Source organism: Elephas maximus, chromosome 2 (assembly GCF_024166365.1).
Source record: "Elephas maximus indicus isolate mEleMax1 chromosome 2, mEleMax1 primary haplotype, whole genome shotgun sequence".
Taxonomy (NCBI): Eukaryota; Metazoa; Chordata; class Mammalia; order Proboscidea; family Elephantidae; genus Elephas; species Elephas maximus.
This window is the reverse complement of record NC_064820.1, coordinates 106,586,424-106,610,729: the sequence shown is the minus strand read 5'-3', so window position 1 is coordinate 106,610,729 and position 24,306 is coordinate 106,586,424. Positions and strand designations below refer to the sequence as shown.

Genomic DNA, 24,306 nt, shown 5'->3' with positions numbered 1-24,306 from the left:
TATCATTCTATATCGCCTTGTATCACTCTCCATCTGGCAGTTCAATGCCTCCTGTATTTAGTCCCTCTTTTTGATTATTGTGATCTTTTACCTATTGACTTCCATGATTCCCTGTTATGTGTATTATTTTATTTGTTTATTTATTTTAATTAATCTTAATTTGTTTTTGTGATTTCCCTATTTGAGTTGATATCAGGACGTTCTGTTTTGTGACCTTGTATTGTGGTGGTACCTGATATTATTGATTTTCTGACCAAACAATATCCTTTAGTATTTCTTGTAGCTTTGGTTCGGTTTTTGTAAATTCTCTAAACTTATGTTTATCTGTAAATATCTTAATTTCGCCTTCATATTTCAGAGAGAGTTTTGCTGGATATATGATCCTTGACTGGCAGTTTTTCTCCTTCAGTGCTCTGTATATGTCATCCCATTCCGTTTTTGCCTGCATGGTTTCTGCTGAGTAGTCTGAACTTATTCTTATTGATTCTCCCTTGAAGGAAACCTTTCTTTTCTCCCTGGCTGGTTTTAAAATTTTCTCTTTATCTTTGGTTTTGGCAAGTTTGATGATAATATGTCTTGGTGTTTTTCTTTTTGGATCAATCTTAAATGGGGTTCGATGAGCATCTTGGATAGATATCCTTTCGTCTTTCATGATGTCAGGGAAGTTTTCTGTCAGGAGTTCTTCAACTATTTTCTCTGTGTTTTCTGTCCCCCCTCCCTGTTCTGGGACTCCAATCACTCGCAAGTTATCCTTCTTGATAGAGTCCCACATGATTCTTGGGGTTTCTTCATTTTTTTTAATTCTTTTATCTGATTTTTTTTCAGCTATGTTGGTGTTGATTCCCTGGTCCTCCAGATGTCCCAGTCTGCATTCTAATTGCTCGAGTCTGCTCCTCTGACTTCCTATTGCATTGTCTAATTCTGTAATTTTATTGTTAATCTTTTGGATTTCTACATGCTGTCTCTCTATGGATTCTTGCAACTTATTAATTTTTCCACTATGTTCTTGAATAATCTTTTTGAGTTCTTCAACAGTTTTATCAGTGTGTTCCTTGGCTTTTTCTGCAGTTTGCCTTATTTCGTTTGTGATGTCTTGAAGCATTCTGTAAATTAGTTTTTTATATTCTGTATCTGATAATTCCAGGATTGTATCTTCATTTGGGAAAGATTTTGATTCTTTTGTTTTGGGGGGTTGGAGAAGCTGTCATGATCTGCTTCTTTATGTGGTTTGATATGGACTGCTGTCTCCGAGCCATCACTGGGAAACTAGTTTTTCCAGAAAATCCGCTAAAAAAAAAATGCAGTCAGATCCCTATCAGAGTTCTCCCTCTGGCTCAGGCTATTCGGATGTTAATGAAGCCGCCTGACTGGTGCGCTGGCTCCAGGCTCTGAAAACAATCGCTGCCTCCCCGTATTTGTTCGTTTTCCGTCTCTAAATCTGTGTTGTTCAGAGTTCATAGATTGTTATGTATGTGATCGATTCACTTGTTTTTCCGAGTCTTTGTTGCAAGAGGGATCCGCGGTAGCGTCCACCTAGTCCACCGTATTGGCCCCGACTCCGGATTTTTTTAATAGTTGTTTACAATTCATTCCTAGAAAAACTAGATTTGTGGTTATGGTATAGGGATTTTAAAAAATTATTTTTCGCTGTGATTTGTTTACTCATATAAATTTTTCAAGTTGTTACTTGTGAGTGAATTCTGTATTTTTGAATGGCTATTCATTTTTAGCGAATACATTTTTCATGTTATGAATAACAGACTGAAAAAATTGATTTTCAGATTCTCCCAGATGATCCTGATAAAAAACCACAAGCAAAGCAGTTGCAGACACGCGCAGACTACCTCATCAAATTACTTAGTAAAGATCTTGCAAGAAAAGAAGCTCAGAGACTTTCTGGCACAGTAAGTTAGAATCCAGATATTTGAGATCTGTTTACTTTTCAGTAAAATAAATCTAGTGTATTGAATACCCTAGATGTATGTAGTTAGCATGAGCTTATAAGTGTATTTCTCTGTAATTTTGTAGTTTTATTTGAATATAGTAATAGGAAATTATCTGGACATACGTGTTAAAACTAGCGAGTCCTATCTATCAGAAGTGAAATCTTATACTTTTCATAAATCTTTCAGAAGTTATTTCTAGTATTTGGACAGGGAATGGGAGAAATTTGATATTTAGAGAGTGCAGTACTTTTTTGAGAGATCAAACCTGCATTAATGTTTTATTTGGAGGCATTGGAGAGCTTAAGACCAACGTCAAAGGTCACTGAGCTTAATTATAAGGGACTCCAAAAATGCAGGAAAAAGACACTAAAAGGGAGGTCATGGGAAACTAAAGCTACCTTGAAAGTTTGCCTGTAATCGTAATGTCAGTAACTATGTATGTACCACTAGGTTAAATATTTAAGTATTTAAAAAATTAAATACTATCTCTGATAGTATTGTATTTACTTAGAGGTAATATTAACCTGGGAGGATGGAAATTTTATTTCTATTTCTATGTAATCCTCTATTAAAGGAATAATTAATTATAGTTGGTTAATATCATTCATATTAATACTGTATTTGATTCATTACATTACATCAACTTTGTATGTTTTCCTAAGGTTGGTGCAGTTTATTACCGACAGCCTAAGGAGTGGGTAAAAATAGGAGTTCTTCTAGATTTTTAGGTTTAGTATTGATGAAATTTTTAATGGACTCAATAGAATTGGTTAAAACAAACAATTATTTTTAGGGAGGTTCAAAGAGAAGAAAAGCAAGAGCTAAGAAGAATAAAGCAATGAAGTCTATAAAAGTGAAAGAAGAAATAAAGAGTGATTCTTCCCCCCTGCCCTCAGAAAAGTCTGATGACGATGACGATAAGGTATGAATGGGTTTTAGGAAAACAGCCTTTCCTATGGAAAGGGAACGTGACATGTTTTAGTAATTACTTTACATTTAAAACTTGAACTAAGGCCTAAAGTTTACTTTTAGGTAGCGAAGTTCTTTATGACTCATTATATAGTCTCATTTATACAACAGAATTTTACCTATTCAATAGGAGTATTATATATCTCTAGAGGGATAGAGCAAAGGTCCTTCCTTTTTCAAACAATTGCCAATTGAGTGAGCTTCTGTCCCCTTTAATTTTTTTAGGAGTTTTGAATGGGACTGGCTTACCTTAATTTATAGGAAGGTAAGCATTAAATGGATCATAATTAATGGGATTCTGAATTATTCCTTTCGGAATCCACATACATGCAATCCATGGTCATACCAAGAGAAAAAGAAATTACCACATACATGCAATCCATAGTCACACCAAGAGAAAAAAAAAATTAAGTCTGCATCAAGATTTGGTTAGTAATATATTGGCCATACTTGCACTTTTCAGAATGAGGTCACTTCTGTGAAACATCCAAATAAAAAAGTTAAAACAGAAAGAGACAGTGAAGAAAAACATCAGCCAGATGTTTGTATAAAGAAGGAACCAGAAGAAAAAAGGGAAGCAAAAGAAAAGGAGAATAAAAGAGAACTTAAAAGGGAGATAAAAGAAAAAGAGGATAAGAAAGATATAAAGGAAAAAGATTTTAAAGAAAAAAGAGAAACCAAAGTAAAAGAAGCTATGCAGAAAGAAAAAGACATAAAGGAAGAAAAGGTATGCAAATCATAATATAAAATTTAGAAAGTGAAAAATCAGCATATTTACACTTAAGGAGAACAAATTTTCAGACCAAATTAGTCTAAATAACTGAGTACTTTAACAGTATTATGGGTGTCTAAGTAGTAGAGGAGAAAAATAGTTTTGAACACTTTTAAATGTCTTTCCCACAGGGTAACATTATAGAATAGCTTTATTTTTTGGCCTCCCCATATAAAATTAGGAAAAAAACAAAATAGTGAAGAGTATTCAGTTAGAATAAGCACTTGTAGAAAAATGAAACAAATAGTTATTTTCTACAAGTGTTAATCGTTGTCGTTGGGTTTTTTGTTGTTGTTGTTTTTGTTTTATTATGTCTTTGTCTTCAGTTGAGTGAATGCAAGTCTGATAGCAAGGAAAGATCTAAAAAAACTTCAACATCAGATACTCCAGTTCATATCACTGCGAGTGGTGAACCAGTTCCCATAGCTGAAGAATCTGAAGAGCTGGATCAGAAGACATTCAGCATTGTAAGTAGATTTTCTGATTATTGCTATTAATTCAGATAAAATTTTATTTAAATTGCAATTTCATCTTTTGGAGTTTGTGGTTTAGAATTTGTAATTTGAATATGATAATACTGCATTTCCCACTGATAAAAGCAATAGTTTTAAATTTTGAAAGATGTCTTAAATTTAGAATTAACCTTAAAAAAACTTCTTAATAAGTTAAAGACTTTAAAGAGTGGGAGATATAGGGAATACTCAGAGCGAATTTATTTCTCTAGCTGTAGGGTTTTAAACTTTTGAATTCCTGGGTCTATTGTCTATATATAATAGTGCTTCTTAACTATGGTAAAGGAATAGTCCCCCTCCCTCGTCTTTCACAGACCAATATTTTTGTAAAATGACAGTAAAAATGAAAAGTGAAATTATGAAAAAATACATACAAAATGCAAGTCCGGTGTTTTATTACTGGATTCAGTAGACTTAAATTTACACTCTTGTTTGCCAGCTCAACTTTTCACAGGTATATAGCCGAATATTGTAATTGCTGTCAATAAGTTGTACATCTGTAAAAAGTTGAACTGACAAAAGTTGTGTGATAGATATATTTATGTTTATAACCAAATCCCCTCCCCCCCCCCAAAAAAAGTGACTGTGGAGGCTGGTTATGTACAACCAAAAATCACATGGGATTTGGTTCCTTGCTTTGGAGGTTTAGGGTCTTAGTTTCATGGGACATCACAGTTACTTGGCGTAATAACATGTTTAGTGCTTCTGTTCTACCTCCTAGTTCATTGCGTAGTGCCTGGGGTCTTAAAAGCATGCAAGCTGCCATCCAAGGTCCGACAGTTTATTTGCCTGGAGCAACAGAGGAGCAAAGAGAGTCAGGAATAGGAGGATGCTATGGAACTTGTGGCTTATTGCCCTCGAGAACAATTGCCTCCTTTGCCGCAAGACTAAAACTGGATGGTGCCCAGCTACCATTACTGAACATTTTGATCAAAGGTTCTATAGAAGAATCCTGATCAAAAGGAGAAACATGCAGAACAGAATTTCAAATTCTCATGGAATCCAGACTTCCTGGAGCTATGGGGGTTGGATGAACCCTTGAAACTATTGCCATGAGATAATCTTTAAAATTTAAAACAAAAAAATCCCTGAAGTCTTCCTAAAACCAAAGAATACCAACCAAAAAACCAAACCCAGTGCCGCCGAGTTGATTCCGACTCGTAGCAACCCTATAGGACAGAGTAGAACTGTCCCATAGACTTTCCAAGGAGTGCCTGGCGGATTCGAACTGCTGACCATTTGGTTAGCAGCCATAGCACTTAACCACTACACCACAAAGGGTTTCCAAAACCAAACAATAGTTTAGCTTAATTAGTAAAAAATGTCTGCCTTGAGCATTGTGCTCTTTTAAGAGCTGTCTATATGGAATCACAGTGACCATAGCAACTCAAAAGACTAGATAGAACTTTAGGGGGCAGTGAGTTTATGTTAATGAGGATGGTTGTACAACTCAAAGAATATAGTCAGTGTCAAGGAACTATACATGTAGAAACAGTTAAGATGGTGTATGTTTTGCTGTATATACTCAGCAACAAAAAAAATAAAAAAAGTTGCACTGGCAAATTGCCATAGTTTCTAAACATTCAATTTAAGTACCTATTTTATTGTGGACTGGCATAGGTCTGTGGACCACATTTTTAGTAGTACTGGTCTAAAATAGACTGGTTCTACATGTTATCATGTTTTCATATTCCTTAAAATAAAGGAGACCCTTTTTTTGCCCAAGAATATGATCTCAAACTTACTGAATATAATCAGAAACTGATAAACTTATCTTAGTTGTGAAATTATTTGTGGTATAAATTTTGAGGAAAGCTTTAGACTAGGTTGCATTGTGGGGAAGTACGTATAGTGGTTGAGAATAGTAGCTCTGAAGTCAGAATACTGCTATTAGGAAAATTAGTATGAAGATTAAATGAGTTGGTACATGTAAAGGTTTCAGAACAGTGCTTGGCATATTGGAAATGCTTGAAAATTGGTAATAGTTGTGGTAGAGGTTGTTACTGATTTCATACATGCCAGCAGACTGATGACTGAAAAGTTCAATAGTTATATAGTAGAATCTGGAAGGAGTAATAATTTTTGGGAGAACAAGCTGAATGAGATGAGACAGGTAAGAAACTACCAAAATTGAACAGCCAACAGAAAGCATAGAGACAGATAAATGATGCTAAAAATTTGAGAGGAAATTAAAGATATTTGCTTAAAAAAAAAAAAGGCACCAGACCTCGCCAAATTCTAGCTTTAACTATGAAACCAAACCCACTGCTGTCAAGTCGATTTCCAGCTCACAGGATAGAACTGCCCCATAGAGTTTTCAAGGCTATAAATCTTTATGGAACCCAACTGCCACGTCTTTCTCCCGTGGAGCAGCTGGTGGATTTAAACCACTGACCTTTCAGTTAGCAGCAGTTAACCATGGTTTCTCTTAAAAAATAAATGCTGTTTGTATCAACTTAAATACATTGTCTGATGTTGACCCATCCCAATATTCCTGGAACTAAACTAATGTGCTGCTTGTGAATTTAATTATTGTTAAATTTAAGCTTGTTTTTGCATTTATATCCATAAATGAAATTTATGTAGTGTTTGCCTCTTTAGTTATGTCTTTATTTTGGCTTTGGTATAAGGTTATAGTTTTTATTACGTGAATTGGACTTCGATTGATTTTTCATGTCATTCTTTTATTAATGTGCCAGTGGAGTGTAGACAACGAAAAGGTTGTTCTATATCAACTGTTCTCTACCCCCTGATGCCCAAAATATGATAGTAGCAAAAGTCATATTAACCACTTTGTTTTGTCCCAAAAGTTTAGAAGAATAGTTTATATATCTTGCTATATTGATTTTGATAGTTTTGGCAGTATATTTTATTATATAAAAATCTTGACTTTTTCTTTAATACTTTATATTGCAGTGAATGTAAGGTATTAAATTATACTCTGAAATATTTTACTATCTTTTAATATTCTGTACATAAAAAGTTGTTAATTGTTAATTGCTGTCAAGTCCATTGTGACTCCTGGAGACCCTATGTGTGTGCAGAGAACTGCTCCATAGGGTTTAAAGCTGTGACCTTTCGGAAGCAGATCTCCACGCCTGTCTTCCAAGGTGTGTCTGGGTAGGTTTGAACTGCCAGCCTTTCAGCTAGTAGCTGAGCACTTAGCCATTTGCACCACACAGAGACTCTTTGTATAAAAAGTAACCTTTTTTTAAATACCTTTTATACCCCCCCCCCAAAAAAAAAGGTATAAAAAACAGTTTTTTGGAGGGATGGGGCACCAGCTAGGTAAAACCCAAAGCTTTTACTTAACACAAAGACCGATAAAGTAACACTAAGTCTGATTTTAAATGATAATGAAAAGCTGTTTTTCTGACAACATCTGAAGGGGGAGGTCCTAACATTTAAGAGAAGAAAATGGTTCTTCATTGATGGAATTCTCACTTTCCATGGGGGAGACCTGGGTTTGATTCCTAGCCAGTGTACCTCAAGTGGAGCCATCACTTGTCTGTCAGTGGAGGCTTGTGTATTGCTATGATGCTGAACACGTTTCTGCAGAGCTTCCAAACTAAGATGGATTAGGAAGAAAGGCCTAGTGACCTACTGCCAAAAATCAGCCAATGAAAACCCTTTGGAGAACAACTGTCTGATAGGCAACATTTCCTTCCTTAGTGCATGGGGTCACCATGAGTTGGGGCCAACTCAATGGCAGTTAACAACAGAAAATATTTCAGATCTGTAAGTTGGTATTTAATACTTATTTTGGCAAAGTAAATATCACTGAAAGAGGTAGATCTTGTGGAATTTAAGTATTTAACATATGTATTTATATGCTTATTTTCCCATTTAAAGTGTAAAGAAAGAATGAGGCCTGTCAAAGCAGCTTTGAAACAACTTGATAGGCCTGAGAAAGGTCTTTCAGAAAGAGAACAACTGGAACATACTAGACAGTGTTTAATAAAAATTGGAGACCATATCACGGAATGTCTGAAAGAGTATACAAATCCTGAACAAATTAAGCAGTGGCGAAAGTAAGTGATACGCTTTTCAGGAAGTGTTAAATTCTGTAACTGTGTAATTCTGTAACTATTTTCACTTATATTTTAGCATATTTTCCTACTTCTGGAGTTAAGGTAATAACATGTTAAAGAGGTAACCTGAAAGTGACTTTAGTTTTCTTTTCTTTTTAATCTTAAAGCTTTTTATTCATGAATGATTACTTATATTCATCATGATAAACTGGAATGTGATTATCTCTGCCTTTAAATAGAAATAGTGAAAGTTTTTTTATTAAAATTCAAATCGTATTTTATTTTAAAAATTCATTGCAGTTGACCAAAGTATTCTCGGTGATATATTTAGAAATTGGTGTGCCAAACAAATAGATTTATCGTTATATAAATTTAGCAGTTCGTCTTCTGGGTATATTATAAAGTCTCATAAAACTTAATACCATCAAGCGGTATAAAACGCAGATACCTGTTTATCCTTTAGAAGCAGCATCAACGCAATTATCTCAGAATTGTAAATCTGAGCTGCTCTGTTAGTTTACAGACCAGCTCACTTAATGGTTAACAGACGGGATCAGAGTTAAAGCACACTACTAGACAAGAGACAAGAAAAAAGTAAAATGGGTACTCAATAGTCACTTACCATCTGTATTTTGTAAGAAGCCTGCTGACTTCTTTGCTATACGCAGTGCAGCTACACATCAAAACAAGTGTAATGAAATGTTCCTAGGGGACTGATAATTTGAGGATGGTGCAGGTCCGAGTAGTGTTATTCTTTTGTACATAGAGTCACTATGAGTTGGAACCTACTTGGTGGCTCCTAACGACAATAATGATTAGACTAAGGTGAAAAAGAAATCCAATCCTTCTCTTCTTAAACGCATCCAAGATCCACTGATACCAAAGGAAAATATTTAATTGTGTATCACATATCTATTTTTTAAAAACCTTACCATTAGTATTTTAGATTTTTGTGGTTTTGAAGAGGCAGAGTGTCTACTTCACTTGCTCTCTAGATTAGAAATAAACATCTCATTGAAATTACTTAGCAACTAATACAGATAAATGCTATTTCAGATTTAGTTTATTAGGAAAGAAGGGAAAAACAAAGAAGAGAGATATATAGCCAGGAGACTTACTTCCTGTTTTGTCTGCCCCTTTCTTACCATCAAAGACTCTTAATACCTCTTCCCTTTCTCCAACTGCGCAAATTGTCTTTTTGTCTTCCCCTGTTTAGCTCTCATCAACCTTGACTTCATATTTCTTGGTGTTCATCCTGCCACCATTGTCTCTGGATCAGATTCCCTTAAGGGGAGAGGGGCAAATAAAAAACACTAACAGAGGCATGTTCCAGAAAGCAGATTAGCATTTGCTGTGCTCTGAATGCTGTCTCAAAGAAAGAAAGGTTATTAAAAAAAAAAAAATGCTGAAGCAAAGAATTCATTCCTCTGCATTAAAATGTATCATTAAACTGCTGAAACTTCCCTTGAAAGAACGCAGCTACATCTATTAAGTATATAAAATGAAAGAAGGTAAAAGACCTGATCCATAATTAAAAAAAAAAAAAAAACCCATTGCTGTCAAGTGAATTCCAACTGATGGAAACACCATTGGACTGAGTAAAACTGTCCCATAGGGTTTCCAAGGAGCACCTAGTGGATTCGAGCTGCCAGCCTTTTGGTTAGCAGCTGAGCTCTTAACCCCATAGTGTCACCAGGGCTAGAAATCTGAAAAAGGACAAATATTGTATGATCTCACTTATATAAAAAGACACAAGAACAGGTGAATATTTGGAGAGTAAAGTTTCTTAGTGGATGCCAGGGGTGGAAGGGGGAATGGGAGGTTATTGCTTATGGATTACTGAGTTTTGGTTTACAGGGATGGCAAAATCAAATTGATTAAGGGTAGGGCTGCACAGCTCATTAGTGTAATTCTTGTAAGTTGTACACCTGTAAAAAGTTGAATTAGCAAAAATTGTGTGATTGATATGTTTACAGTAATGACAAAAAAAAGAAAAAGTAGCTGCTTGTATACAACCAAACACCTCATGGAATTTGGTTCCTTGGTTTGGAGATTGAGTTACTGTTTGATGCGATATTCCAGTTATTGGCCTAATAATGTGTTTAGTGCTTCTATTCTACCTCTTAGTTTGTTGCATAGTGCCTGGGGTCTTAAAAACTTGCAAGTGGCTATTCAAGGTACAATATTAAATACTATCTTTGTAATTAAATTACAAATAGTGGTCTCTATTTGTCTGGAGCAAAAGAGGAAGAAGGAAAGTCAGAAGAGGAGGAAAAAATGAAATGGGTGGCTAATTGCCTCCAGGAACAACTGCCTCCTTTGCCATGAGAAGCAGAAGAACCAAATGGTGCCCCCGGACCATCCTCACAATCATTGCTATGTTTGAGCCCATTTTTACAGCCATTGTGTCAGTCCATCTCCTTGAGGGTCTTCCTCTTATTCGCTGACCCTCAACTTTATCAAGCATGATGTCTTTCTCCAGGGACTGATCCCTCCTGAAAACATGTCCAAAGTATATGAAGCTAAGTCTCATCATCCTTGCTTCTGAGGAGCATTCTGGCTGTACTTTTTCCAAGACAGATTTGTTTGTTTTTCTGGCAGTCTGTGGTATATTTGGTATTCTTCACCAACACCATAATTCAAGGGCATCATTTTTTCTTTGGTCTTCCTTATTCATTGTCCAGCTTTCTCATGCAAATGAGGTGATGGGAAATACCATAGCTTGTGTCAGATGCACCTTAGTGCTTAGAGTGACATCTTTAATTTTTAACATTTTAGAGAGGTCTTTTGCAGCAGAATTGCCCAATGCAATAACTTAGCTTTTGATTTCTTGACTGCGGCTTCCATGGGTGTTGATTGTTAATCCAAGTAAAATGAAATCCTTGACAACTTCAATATTTTCTCCATTTATCATGCTGTTGCTAATGGTCTGTTTGTGAAGATTTTGCTTTTCTTTATGTTGAAGTGTAATTCATACTGAAGGCTGTAGATTTTACTTTATAATAAATAATATACCTGTAGTATACTCTGTAGAGTTTAAAATATAGTACTTTGTGTATTTCTGTGTCTTCTGGTGACTATTATCCTGGCATAGGATTTTTAACAGTTGAAAGATACGCTGATTCTCCTTTCGTTAGCTGGAGTAACTAGAATATTTTATATTTCAGCTATTTTATATGCTAGTAGAACCCTATGAACAATACTGGTATTTTAATTTTTTTAATGCTCTTTTAAGGTCATACTTAAAGGATTTGACTACAGTAGATATTAATTACAAAGATATTATTTAATATTTTTAGTAATTACTTAATTTCCCAATTGCTACCCAATAATATAATTTTCTAGAATGTATTTAAAGAATTATCTTTCATAGTTTTACATTAGCTATTTTCATTCTTTCATTGAAAATTGATAATATGGGGTAATGTATTCTAGTTCTTTTTTTTTTTTTTTTGACCATGGCTTACCTACACGACTCTATAATACAACTGTCCATTGGGAAAAGAACTCAGACATTTAAAAAAAACATATTGGAAGTGGGAAGAGATGAAGAGAATTTCCTGGGATATTGATAATAGCCTATATACGTTGATGTGGATTTGGGTTAGACATTTTATCAATTTGTAAAACTTGGTGAATGTGCATTTTATCGTATGTAAATTCTATATTACAAGAAAAAAAACATTGAACTCTATCTAGTTAATGATCCGTCCATTGTCATCAAGTCAATTCCGACTCATAGCAACCCTATAGGACAGAGTAGAACTGCCCCATAGGGTTTCCAAGGAGTACCTGGTGGATTCAGACTGCCAACCTTTTAGTTAGCAGCCATAGCTCTTAACCACTAAGCCACCAGGGTTTCTAGTTAATGATATTCATGCTGAAATATCTAGGGGGAGATATACTAATGTCTCCCAAGAATTATAGTCACAATGTTCCTTAGAAGTGAGGATGCGAGACTTCATCTCATGTACCTGGGACATGTTACCATGAGGGACCAGTCCCTGGAGAAGGGCATCATACTTTGTAAAGTAGAGGGTTAGCGAAAAAGAGGAAGACCCTCAACAAAATGAATTGACACAGTAGCTGCAAAAATGGGCTCAAACATAGCAGTGATTGTGAGGATGACACAGGACTAGGCGATGTTGCATTCTGTTGTACGTGGGGTTGCTGTGAGTCAGAACTGATTCGATGGCACCTACCAACAACATACTAACGTGTGGATTTTACTTTAAAACCCATTAAATAAGAATAGAGAATGGATATACGGAATGATGTGTGATAAAGCAAGCAGAGTTAAATGTTAACTAGGTACTAGGTATATGTATGGTCATTGTGAAATTTTTTCATCTTATATGTTTGAAGTTTTTCATAATATTAATTTGAAACAAAGTTATGTATGGTACATATTATGAAAGTATCCATTAGTTAAGAATAGCTTAATAATACCACATTGTTGTTGCTCTAGTTTATTTAAATAGCACAATTTCGTAGGCTATGAAATATCACTGTAGAAGCAAATTTTGAGATTGATTTAGATATAAAATTGTGGATGTTTGCTATTTAAACTGCAGTGCATTTTTATAGGCTAGTTTTTGTAAAATTATTAGTAATTCCTCTACTCTGTTTATAAATTCATACTTTTAACATGTTTACTAAGAAACTAATTTATAGTTTATGAAAAAATTATAAATATGTTAAAACATTACTAATACTTCAGCAGGGACAGATAGACTTCAACTCAAATGTCACTGATTGTCAGTGGCTACCAAGAAAGTTGTGTTGAGAGAGATTCAGAGGTATATCTGAATTCATCGTAAAAGTGTACTAATTACTAATATCTGCCTTGGATGAGAAAAGCAGCCTAGAGAAAACATCCTGTCCCTGCTTTATAGTGTCTGGTCGTGTTACTCTCATTACCATGATTAAATGACATATACATTTTAATGCATTATTTAAAATCATTCTTTCACAAACTCACTCCATATTAACTGATGGTACCTCTACTCAAACTGCTACTATACCTTGTTCCCTGTATGCATAACCTTGTTCACAGGGATATGGGTCTTTTCCTGTTAGTTTATATCTCATTGGTACATTTCAAATTAGTATTGATAACTAATTTTCAGTCCAGAGATTATAAAATGAAGGAATTGGAAGGGAATTAAGAATTATGTTTAGTTTCATTGGAGCCTTATGTGTATGTGAAGTTTTAATAAATACTAGGAAAAATCTCCTTAGGCTTTGTTTCATAGATGTCTGGGTGTGTGTATATGTGTGTTTCTGTCTTAAGGGAAGAGACTCAGGGAGAAAACTAAATATTTTCTATCAGACTAATATGACTTTTTTCCTTCTAGAAACCTGTGGATTTTTGTATCTAAGTTTACTGAATTTGATGCAAGAAAATTACACAAATTATATAAGCATGCTATTAAAAAACGGCAGGAATCTCAGGTAAATTAATGCATCTTTTGTATTTTCCTTAATTTATTTCTTTAAAATAATGAGGCATTCTTCCTTATAGAAGAGTTCAATTAATAAATGTAGAAGAAATTAGGGATGTAGAAAATCACCATTAGAACACCACAATCATAATTGTTGCAGGTAAGATCCACCAATGGAAGCTAAAATTAGTGGGCAAAAATGAAGATATTGGCATAATGTAAAAGTATCTCCTCCAAGATGCTTATTAACTACAAAGGGAAAAATAACTTATACAGGAGAAACCTGGTTGATAGCCACCTTAACCAGGTCATCAAGGTTAATGTCACCAGTTATAAGACATATTGACATCATTGAACCCCGATACGATGCACTGAGAAAGACATGTCACTTAGGTGGTATTCTTGCCCAAAATGCAGAACATTAATCATAAGAAAATGTCAGACAACCTCAGATTGAGGGACATTCTCCAAAATAACTATCTGATCATCTTCAAACATATCAAGGTCAGTCCCATCCCATCTGGAGCAAAGGAGAATGAAGAAAAACAAAGACACAAGGAAAATAGTAGCCCAAAGGACTAAAGGACCACATGAACCAGAGATGCCACCAGCCTGAAACCAGAAGAACTAGATGGTGCCCAGCTGCCACCAACAACTGCTCTGAGAAAGATCACAACAGAGTGTCATGGACAGAACGGGAGAAAAATACAGAACAGAATTCAAATTCATGAAGAGAGACTTACCAGCCCTACAGAAACTGGGGGAACCCCCCAATACTGTGGCCGCTGGACATTCTGCTAACCCAGAACTGAAACCATTCCCAAAGCCCACTCTTCAGACAAAGATTAGACAGACCTATAAAAATAAATAAATAAAACATGTGAGGAATGTGCTTCCTTTTTTTTTTTTTTTTTTTTTCCTTTAATTGTGCTTTAGGTGAAAATTACAGCTCAGGTTAATTTTCTCATATAAAAATTTATACACATATTGTGAACCTAGTTGCAGTCTCTATAATGCACCCCTCTCCACCCCACGTTTCCCATGCCCATTCAACCAGCTCCTATCCTTTTCTGCCTTCTCAAATCCCGCCTCCGGACAGGGGCTGCCCATTTAGTGTAGTGCATCTACTTAAACTAAGAAGCACACTCTTCATCGGTATTTTATGTTTTATAGTCCAGTTTAATCTTTGAAGAGTTGTTTTTGGGAATGGTTTTAGTTCTGGGTTAACAGAGAGTGCAGGGGCCATGTCTTCTGTGGTTCCTCCAGTCTCAGGCCATTAAGTCTGGTCTTTTTACATGAACTTGAGTTTTACACAGCATTTTTCTCCTGCCCCTTCAGGTACTCTCTGTTGTGTTTCTTGTCAGGGCGGTCATTGGTGGTAACGAGTACCATCTAGTTCTTCGGGTCTCAGGCTGATGGAGTCTCTGGTTTATGTGGCCCTTTTGTCTCTTGGGCTAACATTTTCCTTATGTCTTTGGGGTCCTTCATTCTCCTTTGCTCCAGGTGGGTTGGGACCAATTGATGCATCTTAGATGGCTGCTCACAAGCTTTTAAGACCTCAGATACCACTCACCAAAGTGGGATGCAGAACATTTTCTTAACTTTATTATGTCATTTGACCGAGATGTCCCCCAAAATCGTGGTCCCCAGACTCTTGCCTCTGTTACCCTGTCCCTCGAAGTATTTGTTGTGTTCAGAAAACTTCTTAGCTTCTGGTGTGGTCCAGTTGTGCTGACTTCCCCTGTATCGTGTGTTGTCCTTCCCTTCAGCTAAGATAATTTTTGTCTACTATCTAGTTAGTAAATTCACCTTTCCCTCTCTCCCCACCCTTGTAACCATCAAAGAATGTTTTCACCTGTGCTTAAACCTTTTCTTAAGTTCTTTTAATAGTGGTCTCATATAATATTTGTCCTTTTGCAGCTAATTTCACTCAGCATAATGCCTTCCGGATTTGTCCATGTTGTAAGACGTTTCACAGATTCACTGTTGTTCTTTATCGTTGTGTAGTATTCCATTGTGTGAATATACCATCATTTGTTTATTTGTTTATCTATTCATTTGAATCGGTATTACATTCTATCTGTAGATTGCTTTGGATAGAATTGACATTTTCACGATGTTGAGTCTTCCTGTTCGTGAGCATGGCATGTTTTTCCATGTATATGTAGGTCTCTTGGTTTCTGGCAGTAGTGTTTTGTAGTCTTCTTTGTATAGATATAGATCTTTTATGTCTCTGGTTAGATTTATTCCTAAATGTTTTGTCTTCTTTGGGGTTATTGTAAATGGTATTGATTTGGTGATTTCCTCTTCGAAGTTCTCTTTGTTGGTGTAGAGGAATCCAACTAATTTTTGTATGTTTATCTTGTGTATTGATACTTTGCTGAAATCTTCTGTTAGCTCCAGTAGTTGTGGATTTCTTGGGGTTTTCTGTGTATAAGATCATATTGTCTGCAAATACAGATACTTTTACTTCTTCCTTACCAATTTGGATGCTTTTTATTTCTTCTTCTAGCCTAATTGCTCTGGCTAGGACCTCCAGCACAATGTTGAATAAGAGTGGTGATAAAGGGCATCTTTGTCTAGTTCCCCTTCTTACGGGGAATGTTTTCAGACTCTCTCCATTTAGGATGATACTGGCTTTTGGCTTTGTATAAATGCCCTTTATTATATGGAGGAATTTCCCTTCTGTTTCTATTTTGCTGAGAGTTTTTATCATGAATGGGTGTTGGACTTTGTCATATGCCTTTTCTACATTAATTTATAAGATCATGTGGTTCTTGTCTTCTGTTTCATTTATGTGGTGGAGTACATTGATTGTTTTTCTAATGTTGAACCGTCCCTGCATACCTGGTATAAATCTCAGTTGGTTACGGTGAATTATTTTTTTTGATATGTTGTTGAAGTTTATTGGCTAAAATTTTGTTAAGGATTTTTGCATCTATGTTCATGAGGAATATTGGTCTGTAGTTTTCTTTTTTTGTGGTGTCTTTACTTGGTGTTGGTATCAGGGTTATTATGCTGGCTTCATAGAAATGAGTTTGGGAGTGTTCCATCCTTTCTGTGCTCTGAAATACTTTTAGTAGTAGTGGTGTAGACTCTTCTTTGAAAGCTTGGTAGAATTCTCCAGTGAAACTGTCAAGGCCAGGTTTTTTTTGTTTTTTTTTTTTTTTTATTGCTGGGAGTTTTTTAATTACCTTTTTAGTCTCTTCTTTTGTTATTGGTTTATTTAGTTGTTCTACCCCTGTTTGTGTTAGTTTAGGTAGATAGTGTGTTTCTAGAAATTTGTCCATTTCCTCTAGATTTTCAAATTTGTTAAAGTACAGTTTTTCATAGTATTGTGTTATGATTCTTTTAATTTTAGTTGGGTCTGTTGTGATATCACCCATCTCATTTCTTCTTTGGGTTATTTGCCTACTCTCCTGTTTTTCTTTTGTCAGTTTGGCCAGTGGTTTATCGATTTTGTTAAACTTTTCAAAGAACCAGTTTTTGGTCTCGTTAACTCTTTCAATTGTTTTTCTATTCTCTATTTCTGCTCTAATTTTTTTTATTCCCTTTCTTCTGGTGCCTGAAGTCTTCTTTTGTTGCTCCCTATTTATTGGGAGTTGTAGGGTTAATGTTTTGATTTTGGCCCTTTTTTCTTTTTGGATGTGTGCATATATTGCTATAAATTGACTTCTGAGCAGTGCTTTTGCTGTGTCCCAGAGGCTCTGGTAGATTGTGTTTTCATTCTCATTTCATTCTGAGAATTTTATTCCGTCCTTGATTTCTTCTGTAACTCGGTAGTCTTTTCGCAAGGTGTTACTCAGTTTCCATGTGTTTGATTTTTTTTTTCCTTGCTTTTTCTGTTTTTAATTTCTACTCTTACATCTTTATGGTCAGAACAGATGCTTTGTTATATTTCGATGTTTTGGATTCTGTTAAGACTTGCTTTGTTGCCTAATACGTTGTCCGTTCTGGAGAATGTTCGATGTGCGTTGGAAAAGAAAGTGTACTTGGCTGCAGTTGGTGGAGTGTTCTCTATATGTCTGTGAGATCAGTTTGGTTGATTGTGGCATTTAGATCTTCCATGTCTTTATTGAGCTTCTTTCTGCATGTTCTGTCCTTCACTGAAAGTGGTGTGCTGAAGTCTGCTATCTCCTACTATTATTGTGGAGCTGTCTGTGTCTCTTTTCAGTGCTGTTAGAGTTTGTTTTATGTATTTTGGAGCCCTGTCGTCGTGTGCATAAATATTATGTCCTCCTAGTGTAATGACCCTTTAATCATTATATAGTGTCCCTCCTTATCCTTTGTGGTAGATTTTGCTTTAAAGTCTGTTTTGTCAGAGGTTAATATCGCCACTCCTGTTCTTTTTTGATTGTTGTTTGCTTGATATATTTTTTGGTTTGTGTCATTAAGTCTAAGCTGTGTCTCTTGGAGGCAGCATATAGACGGATCATATTTTTAAATCCATTCTGCAACCCTGTCTGTTTATTGGTGCATTTAGTCCATTTACATTCAGCATAATTACTGATAGTTATGAGTTTAGTGCTGTCATTTTGATGTATTTTTGTGTGTGTGTTGACAGTTCCTTTGTTCCGCTTAACTTTCTGTGCTGTGTCGTTTTTTCTTTGTGTATTTTCTTTTTATCTTTTTCATTGTTGCTGATTTTGTATTCGCTGAATTTTTGTGTTTTCGTTTTTATTTTGTGTGTAGGGTTATTTCTTTCGTGGCTACCTTAATATTTACCTCTATTTTTTTAAGTTTAAGCCAATCTTTTATTTCTTGATATCACCTTGACTTCCTCTCCATATGAAAGTTCTATGACTACATTATTTAGTCCCTTTTTTTTTTTTGTTTTAAATATTGTCATCTTTTACATATTGATGTCTCTCTTTCCCTGTTTTCAGTGTTTTAGCTTTGATTTATTTTTGTGACTTCTCTGTCTGGGTTGACATGTAGTTGTTCTGTCCTGTGTTTTAGTCTGGGTTATTACTGATGTTATTGATGAGGAACGTGCTTCTTAATTCAATCAAATATGTGAGACCAAATGTGCAGCTTCTGTCCAAAAGCAAGACAACAAGAAAGCTGGAAGGGGCAGGAACTAGAAGAATGGACACATGGGAACTGGGGTAGAAAGGGGGAGCATGTTGTCACATTGTGGGGATTGCAGCCAGTGTCACAAAACAATATGTGCATGAACTTTGGAATGAGAAATTAACTTGAGCTATTAACTTTCACCTAAAGTACAATAGAATTATTTATATATGTATACATCAAGGTCATGGAAAACAAGATAGACTAAGGAACTATCACAGATTGGAGACAACTAAGGTGACATGACAACTAAATGTAATATAGGGTTTTAGGTTGGATATTAGGACACAATTGAAGGACATGAGTGGGGGAAAATGAGAAATCTAACTGAAGTTTATAATTCAGTTAATAGTATTGTACCAGTGTTTATTACTTGGTCTTGATCATTATGCTATGGTTATGTAAGATATCAACATTAGGAGAAGCTGAGTGAAGGGTATATGGGAACTCTTAGTACTATTTTTGCAACTTGTCTGTAGGTGTAAACTTTTTTTCAAAATCATATCATTTAAAAGTTATGAGACAAACACTTTTCCTGTAAAAAAGGATTTGTAAATCTTACATTTATACATTCTACACCTTGTGTAATATCTTTGTTCAGTATCAGGATTTTCTTTTTAAGGATTTTTTTATGTTTTGTAAGCATATTTGAAGCCACTTATAAAAGATTCTGAAAACCCTGGTGGTGTAGTGGTTAAGTACTACAGCTGCTAACCAAAGGGTCAGCAGTTCGAATCTACCAGGCACTCTTTGGAAACTCTGTGGGGCAGTTCTACTCTGTCCTAGGGTCATTATGAGTCAGAATTGACTCGGCGGCAGTGGGTTTGGTTTTTTTGGTACAAAAGATTCTTACATATGTGCATTTATTTTAGCAAAACAGTGACCAGAACAGCATCTTGAATGCTCACATGATTAGAAATCCAGGTATGTAAACCTCACTAGTTGTTTTGGAGAAGAAATATTTTAGAAAGGTTTTTTTCCTCTTTTTGGTTTTAAGTAAACCGAGTTATAAAATGGGTTCTTAAGTTGTTTTTATTTAAAAGTATCTTTATACAATGAAGTTACTGTGATTCTAATACAAACCTACATATTATATCAAATCTATTATCTTAAAAGTCCTTTTTAGCTTATTATGAACTTCCATAAGTTATTCAGCCTGTTGCTAGTTTCTTGGAATTGTAGAGTGATTATTAAAATGAGTGTGTATTTTTTGTTATTCAAAATAATAACATATTCTTTTCATACAAAAGTATGGTCAGTCTGTCTGAGAAGGAAAGGGCTCATAGTTTTCAATTGTGATTCTTCACATTCAGGAATCAGGTAACACTTTCTAACTTAGTACTGCTTTTATAGACCATTTCTAAATGCCTTAGCTGCCTATATCTGGGGTCTGATTTTGTTTTGGTAGGAGTTGAAACTAGAGTTTTTTTAAATCAACCTGAAAAGTTGTTTTTATCACTCTTTTTTTAAGTCATTAACAAATGTTGGGCCTTTTTCTAACAGATGTGGAAAGATTAAAAGAGAACACAAATCATGATGATAGCAGCAGGGACAGTTACTCATCTGATAGACATCTGATATCTCAGTATCACGATCATCACAAAGACCGACATCAGGGAGATTCTTACAAAAAGAGTGATTCCAGGAAAAGGCCCTATTCTTCTTTTAGTAATGGTAAAGATCATCGTGATTGGGATCACTATAAACAAGACAGCAGGTAAACTTGACAGCCACTTTTGAAGTTCTGCTTCTGTGTGTCTTTCTCCTTTTGATTGTGTTTGACCTGTCAGCCAATTCAGTCTTCAATCAAAACATGTCTTACATGAAGCATAGGGTACTTCTTTTGTTAATATTAAGAACTAAACTTCTGTATAAAATGGTTTTTCAAATTATAAATTTAAAATCAAAACATGCATTAAGAGATGAAAGTCACTGTGAGAAATTATAAAATTAAAGTTGAATTCATCATTGTTGATTTTGGAGAATATTTGCTCAAATACTCTTCAGAATGTAATGGGGTAAAATAAACCTGGACAGAATATGGTTAAAATTAGTTGGGGAGAATTCTGCATTCCATATTTTAAAAAAAACCATGAGGGGAAAATTATGTGAACACGCCTCATTAAGGCCAAACTTAACCCCTTTAATCTGGGATAGTCCTGAAACCAGGATTTTGTTTGTTTTGTTTTAGTTTTATAAAGCCTTTCAGTAGTAAGCAACCTGAAAATAATAACGCCAGCAGAATATCTTATGAAGTTACCGGTAAAGGAATATTTTCATTAGTTAATGATGGTTACTAAAAGCAAACATGAAAACTTAGAATAAAAGATGAGAAGTAAAGAAATTAGAAGACCTTTGTTTGAATATTAATTGTGCTTACTGCAGTTAATTTCTTCTCCCTGAGAAGCACTGTCACAGTCTGAACACATCAGTTGTACAACAGCTATTAATGTTAGGAAGGGGCAACTGATGGAGGGGGAAAGCCACATTTGTAGTAGTATATATTTAAAATTTCACAGACTTGCAGAACATGATTTATATTTGTTTATAGTAGTAGCTTTCAGTCAACAACAAAGAAAACATTAAATTATGTTCAGTGTATTTTATTTGAAAGGGCAAACATTTTAGAAACTGTCACATTTATTTATGTGTAAATTTCTAAATAATCATTTATGAGTCAAGTCTTATTAAAATTAGTCAAAATTGAGGAAACCTTTAATAGACATAGCCAACCAATGAAAATTCTCCTTTATGAGTTATTTCATAGATTGCATTCTAGAGGCTTTTATTTTATGTGCTCAGGGGCGTAAGGACATTTGAAGCGTATTCTGGATATTTGAAATCATTTTAAATCTAACTTCCAGGTAATAAAGATGCATTAATACTAATACACAGAATACAAAGTAGCAACTGCTCTAAAATGGGCATGTGAAATTGGATGCTATCAGAGGTGCTTGCTCTGTATTGTTCACTTTAGTTTTGTGAGTCTGTTGTTCCCGAGGCATCTGGAGATATTTTCCAGTGGTTTTTAAGCTTATTCATTAAGTTTTATAATGAAACACTGAGCTTGTATACAATTAAAAAAGATGTTTTTAAGCATTTTTGTGGTTTTTTTAAAATACATTTTATTTGGAAACATTTTAGTTTACATTATTAATTTGACTAAAATTCCTAATTTCTCTTTTATTAGATACTACAACGATAGAGAGAAACACAGAAAACTGGATGATCACAGGAGTAGAGATCACAGATCAAATTTGGAAGGAAGTTTCAAAGATAGACCTCATTCTGATCATCGTTCTCATGCAGACCATCGGTTACACTCAGACCACCGGTCAAGTTCTGAATACACACACCATAAATCTACCAGGGATTATAGGTACCACTCAGATTGGCAAATGGACCACAGAGCTTCCAGTAGTGGCCCTAGGTCACCACTAGATCAGAGGTCTCCGTATGGCTCCAGATCTCCGTTTGAACACTCAGTTGAACACAAAAGTACTCCTGAGCATACCTGGAGTAGTCGGAAAACATAACAAAAACTGATACTTTGTCTTTCTGGACTTTTAGCCATATATCATAAACCAACACAGTAATTGCCTTACATGACTTGAAAGATATAAACAGATCTTCTATCAGTAGCAGTATTGTTACTTCTTTCCAGGATGCAAGGTCTATTATCCCAACAGAAGAGAAAATATTTTTATATTTAAGGATTATGCTGCACTGTACTACAAATATTGTGGTACTTTTTTTTTTTTTCTTTCTTTTTTAAAGAAATGGAAAATGTTTACTATTACAGGGACCTCAACACTGCCCTCCCATATAGGCTGGATAAAACTGTTTTTAAGTCAGTGATTTTTGACTGACCTCCATTTAAATTATGTTTGTATATGAACTGTACACTCTGACCTGTGATCATGTTTCAGGAAGGAATGAAAGAGAGTTCTTTTCTTAATAAAGAAAAAACACTCAAGGACTTTGTTCACTTTCCAAAGCTACTTGTTTACATTGTACACTGCGACCACCTTGCCGCTTTTCATCACAAGCTTGAATATTTAAATTCTGTACTTATATCTGTAAAATAGCCAGGAATTTCCTGTTTGTGATCTATTATGCCTTTTTACAAAAAAAAAAAAAATGGCTGTAAATTATTGTAAATGGATTAAATGAGCTTTCCTTACTTCCTTTCCCTTCTCAGGCTTTTTTTGACTGTTCCTTTCCCTACCAACTCAGGCCTTCTTATCATTAAAAAAAAAAAAAAAATCAGTGTAATAACACTTTTTAATGATTTGTCTTGATGGAATCATTGTTTAGAATGTAAAAATGGGGAAAGGGGCCACTTAATTCCATTAATCCTCCTTTTATATTGAATATTTTATTAGATACATGTTAACTCTTCCTCTTTTTTTTTTTCTCTTTTTTAGTCGATTGTGCTTATAGTAACAAAATGGTGAGTTGGTATGTAAAATCCAAATTGCATGCTCTGGAAACATTTTTTTCAGATGCATTTGGTTTAAAAGGGTAGGTATATGAACACTTTCAGAATCCAGAACAGCCGAAAGTTATTGTAAAATCCATTTGTTTTCCCTTTTCATGTGGGCAATAATGTCAAATGTGCTATGCAGCCAGGTAACCTTTTAGATAAACTTGATTGACTTTTAATATAAACTGTTACAATGCACACTGATTGTATATAAAAACCTTATATATGGCAAATTAAATTTAAGAAAAAGGATATGTGGGCTCCTGTAATTTTCTGCTGCATTCTTATTCCCTCGAGCACTTAACTTTTTTTTTTTTTAAATAACACTTAGCTTCCAGAAAAAGGATATTTTGGTAAGCAGTTCAGTATTCTTAATATGTAGCACTACAGCGTAATCTGTTTTAAAGACTGTATGAATCTTTCTGTGAAGTAACACGTATTTCATATAAGTCATTGTTGGACTCTCTGGCTTCCTGCAAATATTATTTTAGAATGCCTTATATTTAATTCACAGATTTTTATTTTGTTATATTAAGTGGGAATTTTTGAATAATATGGAATACATTCCTGGATGTATGCTGTGATGTAAAAATATGAATTTTTGAATTTTAACTTTGACAAATATGAATATAAGAATATATTCCTATATGTGTCCCTGTTAATTAGCTGTGGGAGCAATCTACAGAAACTTGTCCATCAGTGCAATATATTTTTAAATATTTTCCTTTAATGAGATCTAAAGTTTATACTGTGTGTATAAAACAAAGCTCTACTTTTTTTTTTTTAACAGTGCTTTTTCAGAAGAGAAAAATGATGAACTGTTTCTTTTCTGGTATATGAAATAACGTGAGGGAATAACTCAGTTTCTAAACATCTAATTTATAATTAAATATAAAGGTGATGAAACAACTTAGTGCTGCACTTTTTTTAAGCTTGTTCACTTTTCTCCACATGTAGTATAAATGATTTCACAAGATAGCATTTGACTAAGGATTATAATAATGAAATCTTAATAGTAACACAATAAATTGGCTAGGGTTGGCATTTTTATTCACTACCTTGTAGCTGGAACA

At 34.7% G+C, this 24,306-nt stretch overlaps 1 protein-coding gene across 3 annotated transcripts in view; it reads left to right on the top strand.

Annotated features, from left to right (window-relative positions):
* CHD1 (chromodomain helicase DNA binding protein 1) overlaps window positions 1-23,485 on the top strand; it is an 89,527-nt gene extending 66,042 nt beyond the window's left edge. The window contains exons 29-37 of one of the 3 annotated variants that reach the window (XM_049871417.1): window positions 1,782-1,904; window positions 2,740-2,868; window positions 3,379-3,642; window positions 4,014-4,154; window positions 8,052-8,230; window positions 13,588-13,684; window positions 19,620-19,671; window positions 20,251-20,464; window positions 21,938-23,485. In XM_049871417.1, coding sequence (XP_049727374.1) covers window positions 1,782-1,904; window positions 2,740-2,868; window positions 3,379-3,642; window positions 4,014-4,154; window positions 8,052-8,230; window positions 13,588-13,684; window positions 19,620-19,671; window positions 20,251-20,464; window positions 21,938-22,283 — 1,545 coding nt within the window. In that variant the 3' untranslated portion in view covers window positions 22,284-23,485. Of the gene's footprint in view, window positions 1-1,781; window positions 1,905-2,739; window positions 2,869-3,378; window positions 3,643-4,013; window positions 4,155-8,051; window positions 8,231-13,587; window positions 13,685-14,178; window positions 19,672-20,250; window positions 20,465-21,937 lie in introns of those variants that run through there. The other 2 variants (XM_049871418.1, XM_049871423.1) reach the window with 2 other exon arrangements.
* Window positions 23,486-24,306: the final 821 nt, after the last annotated feature.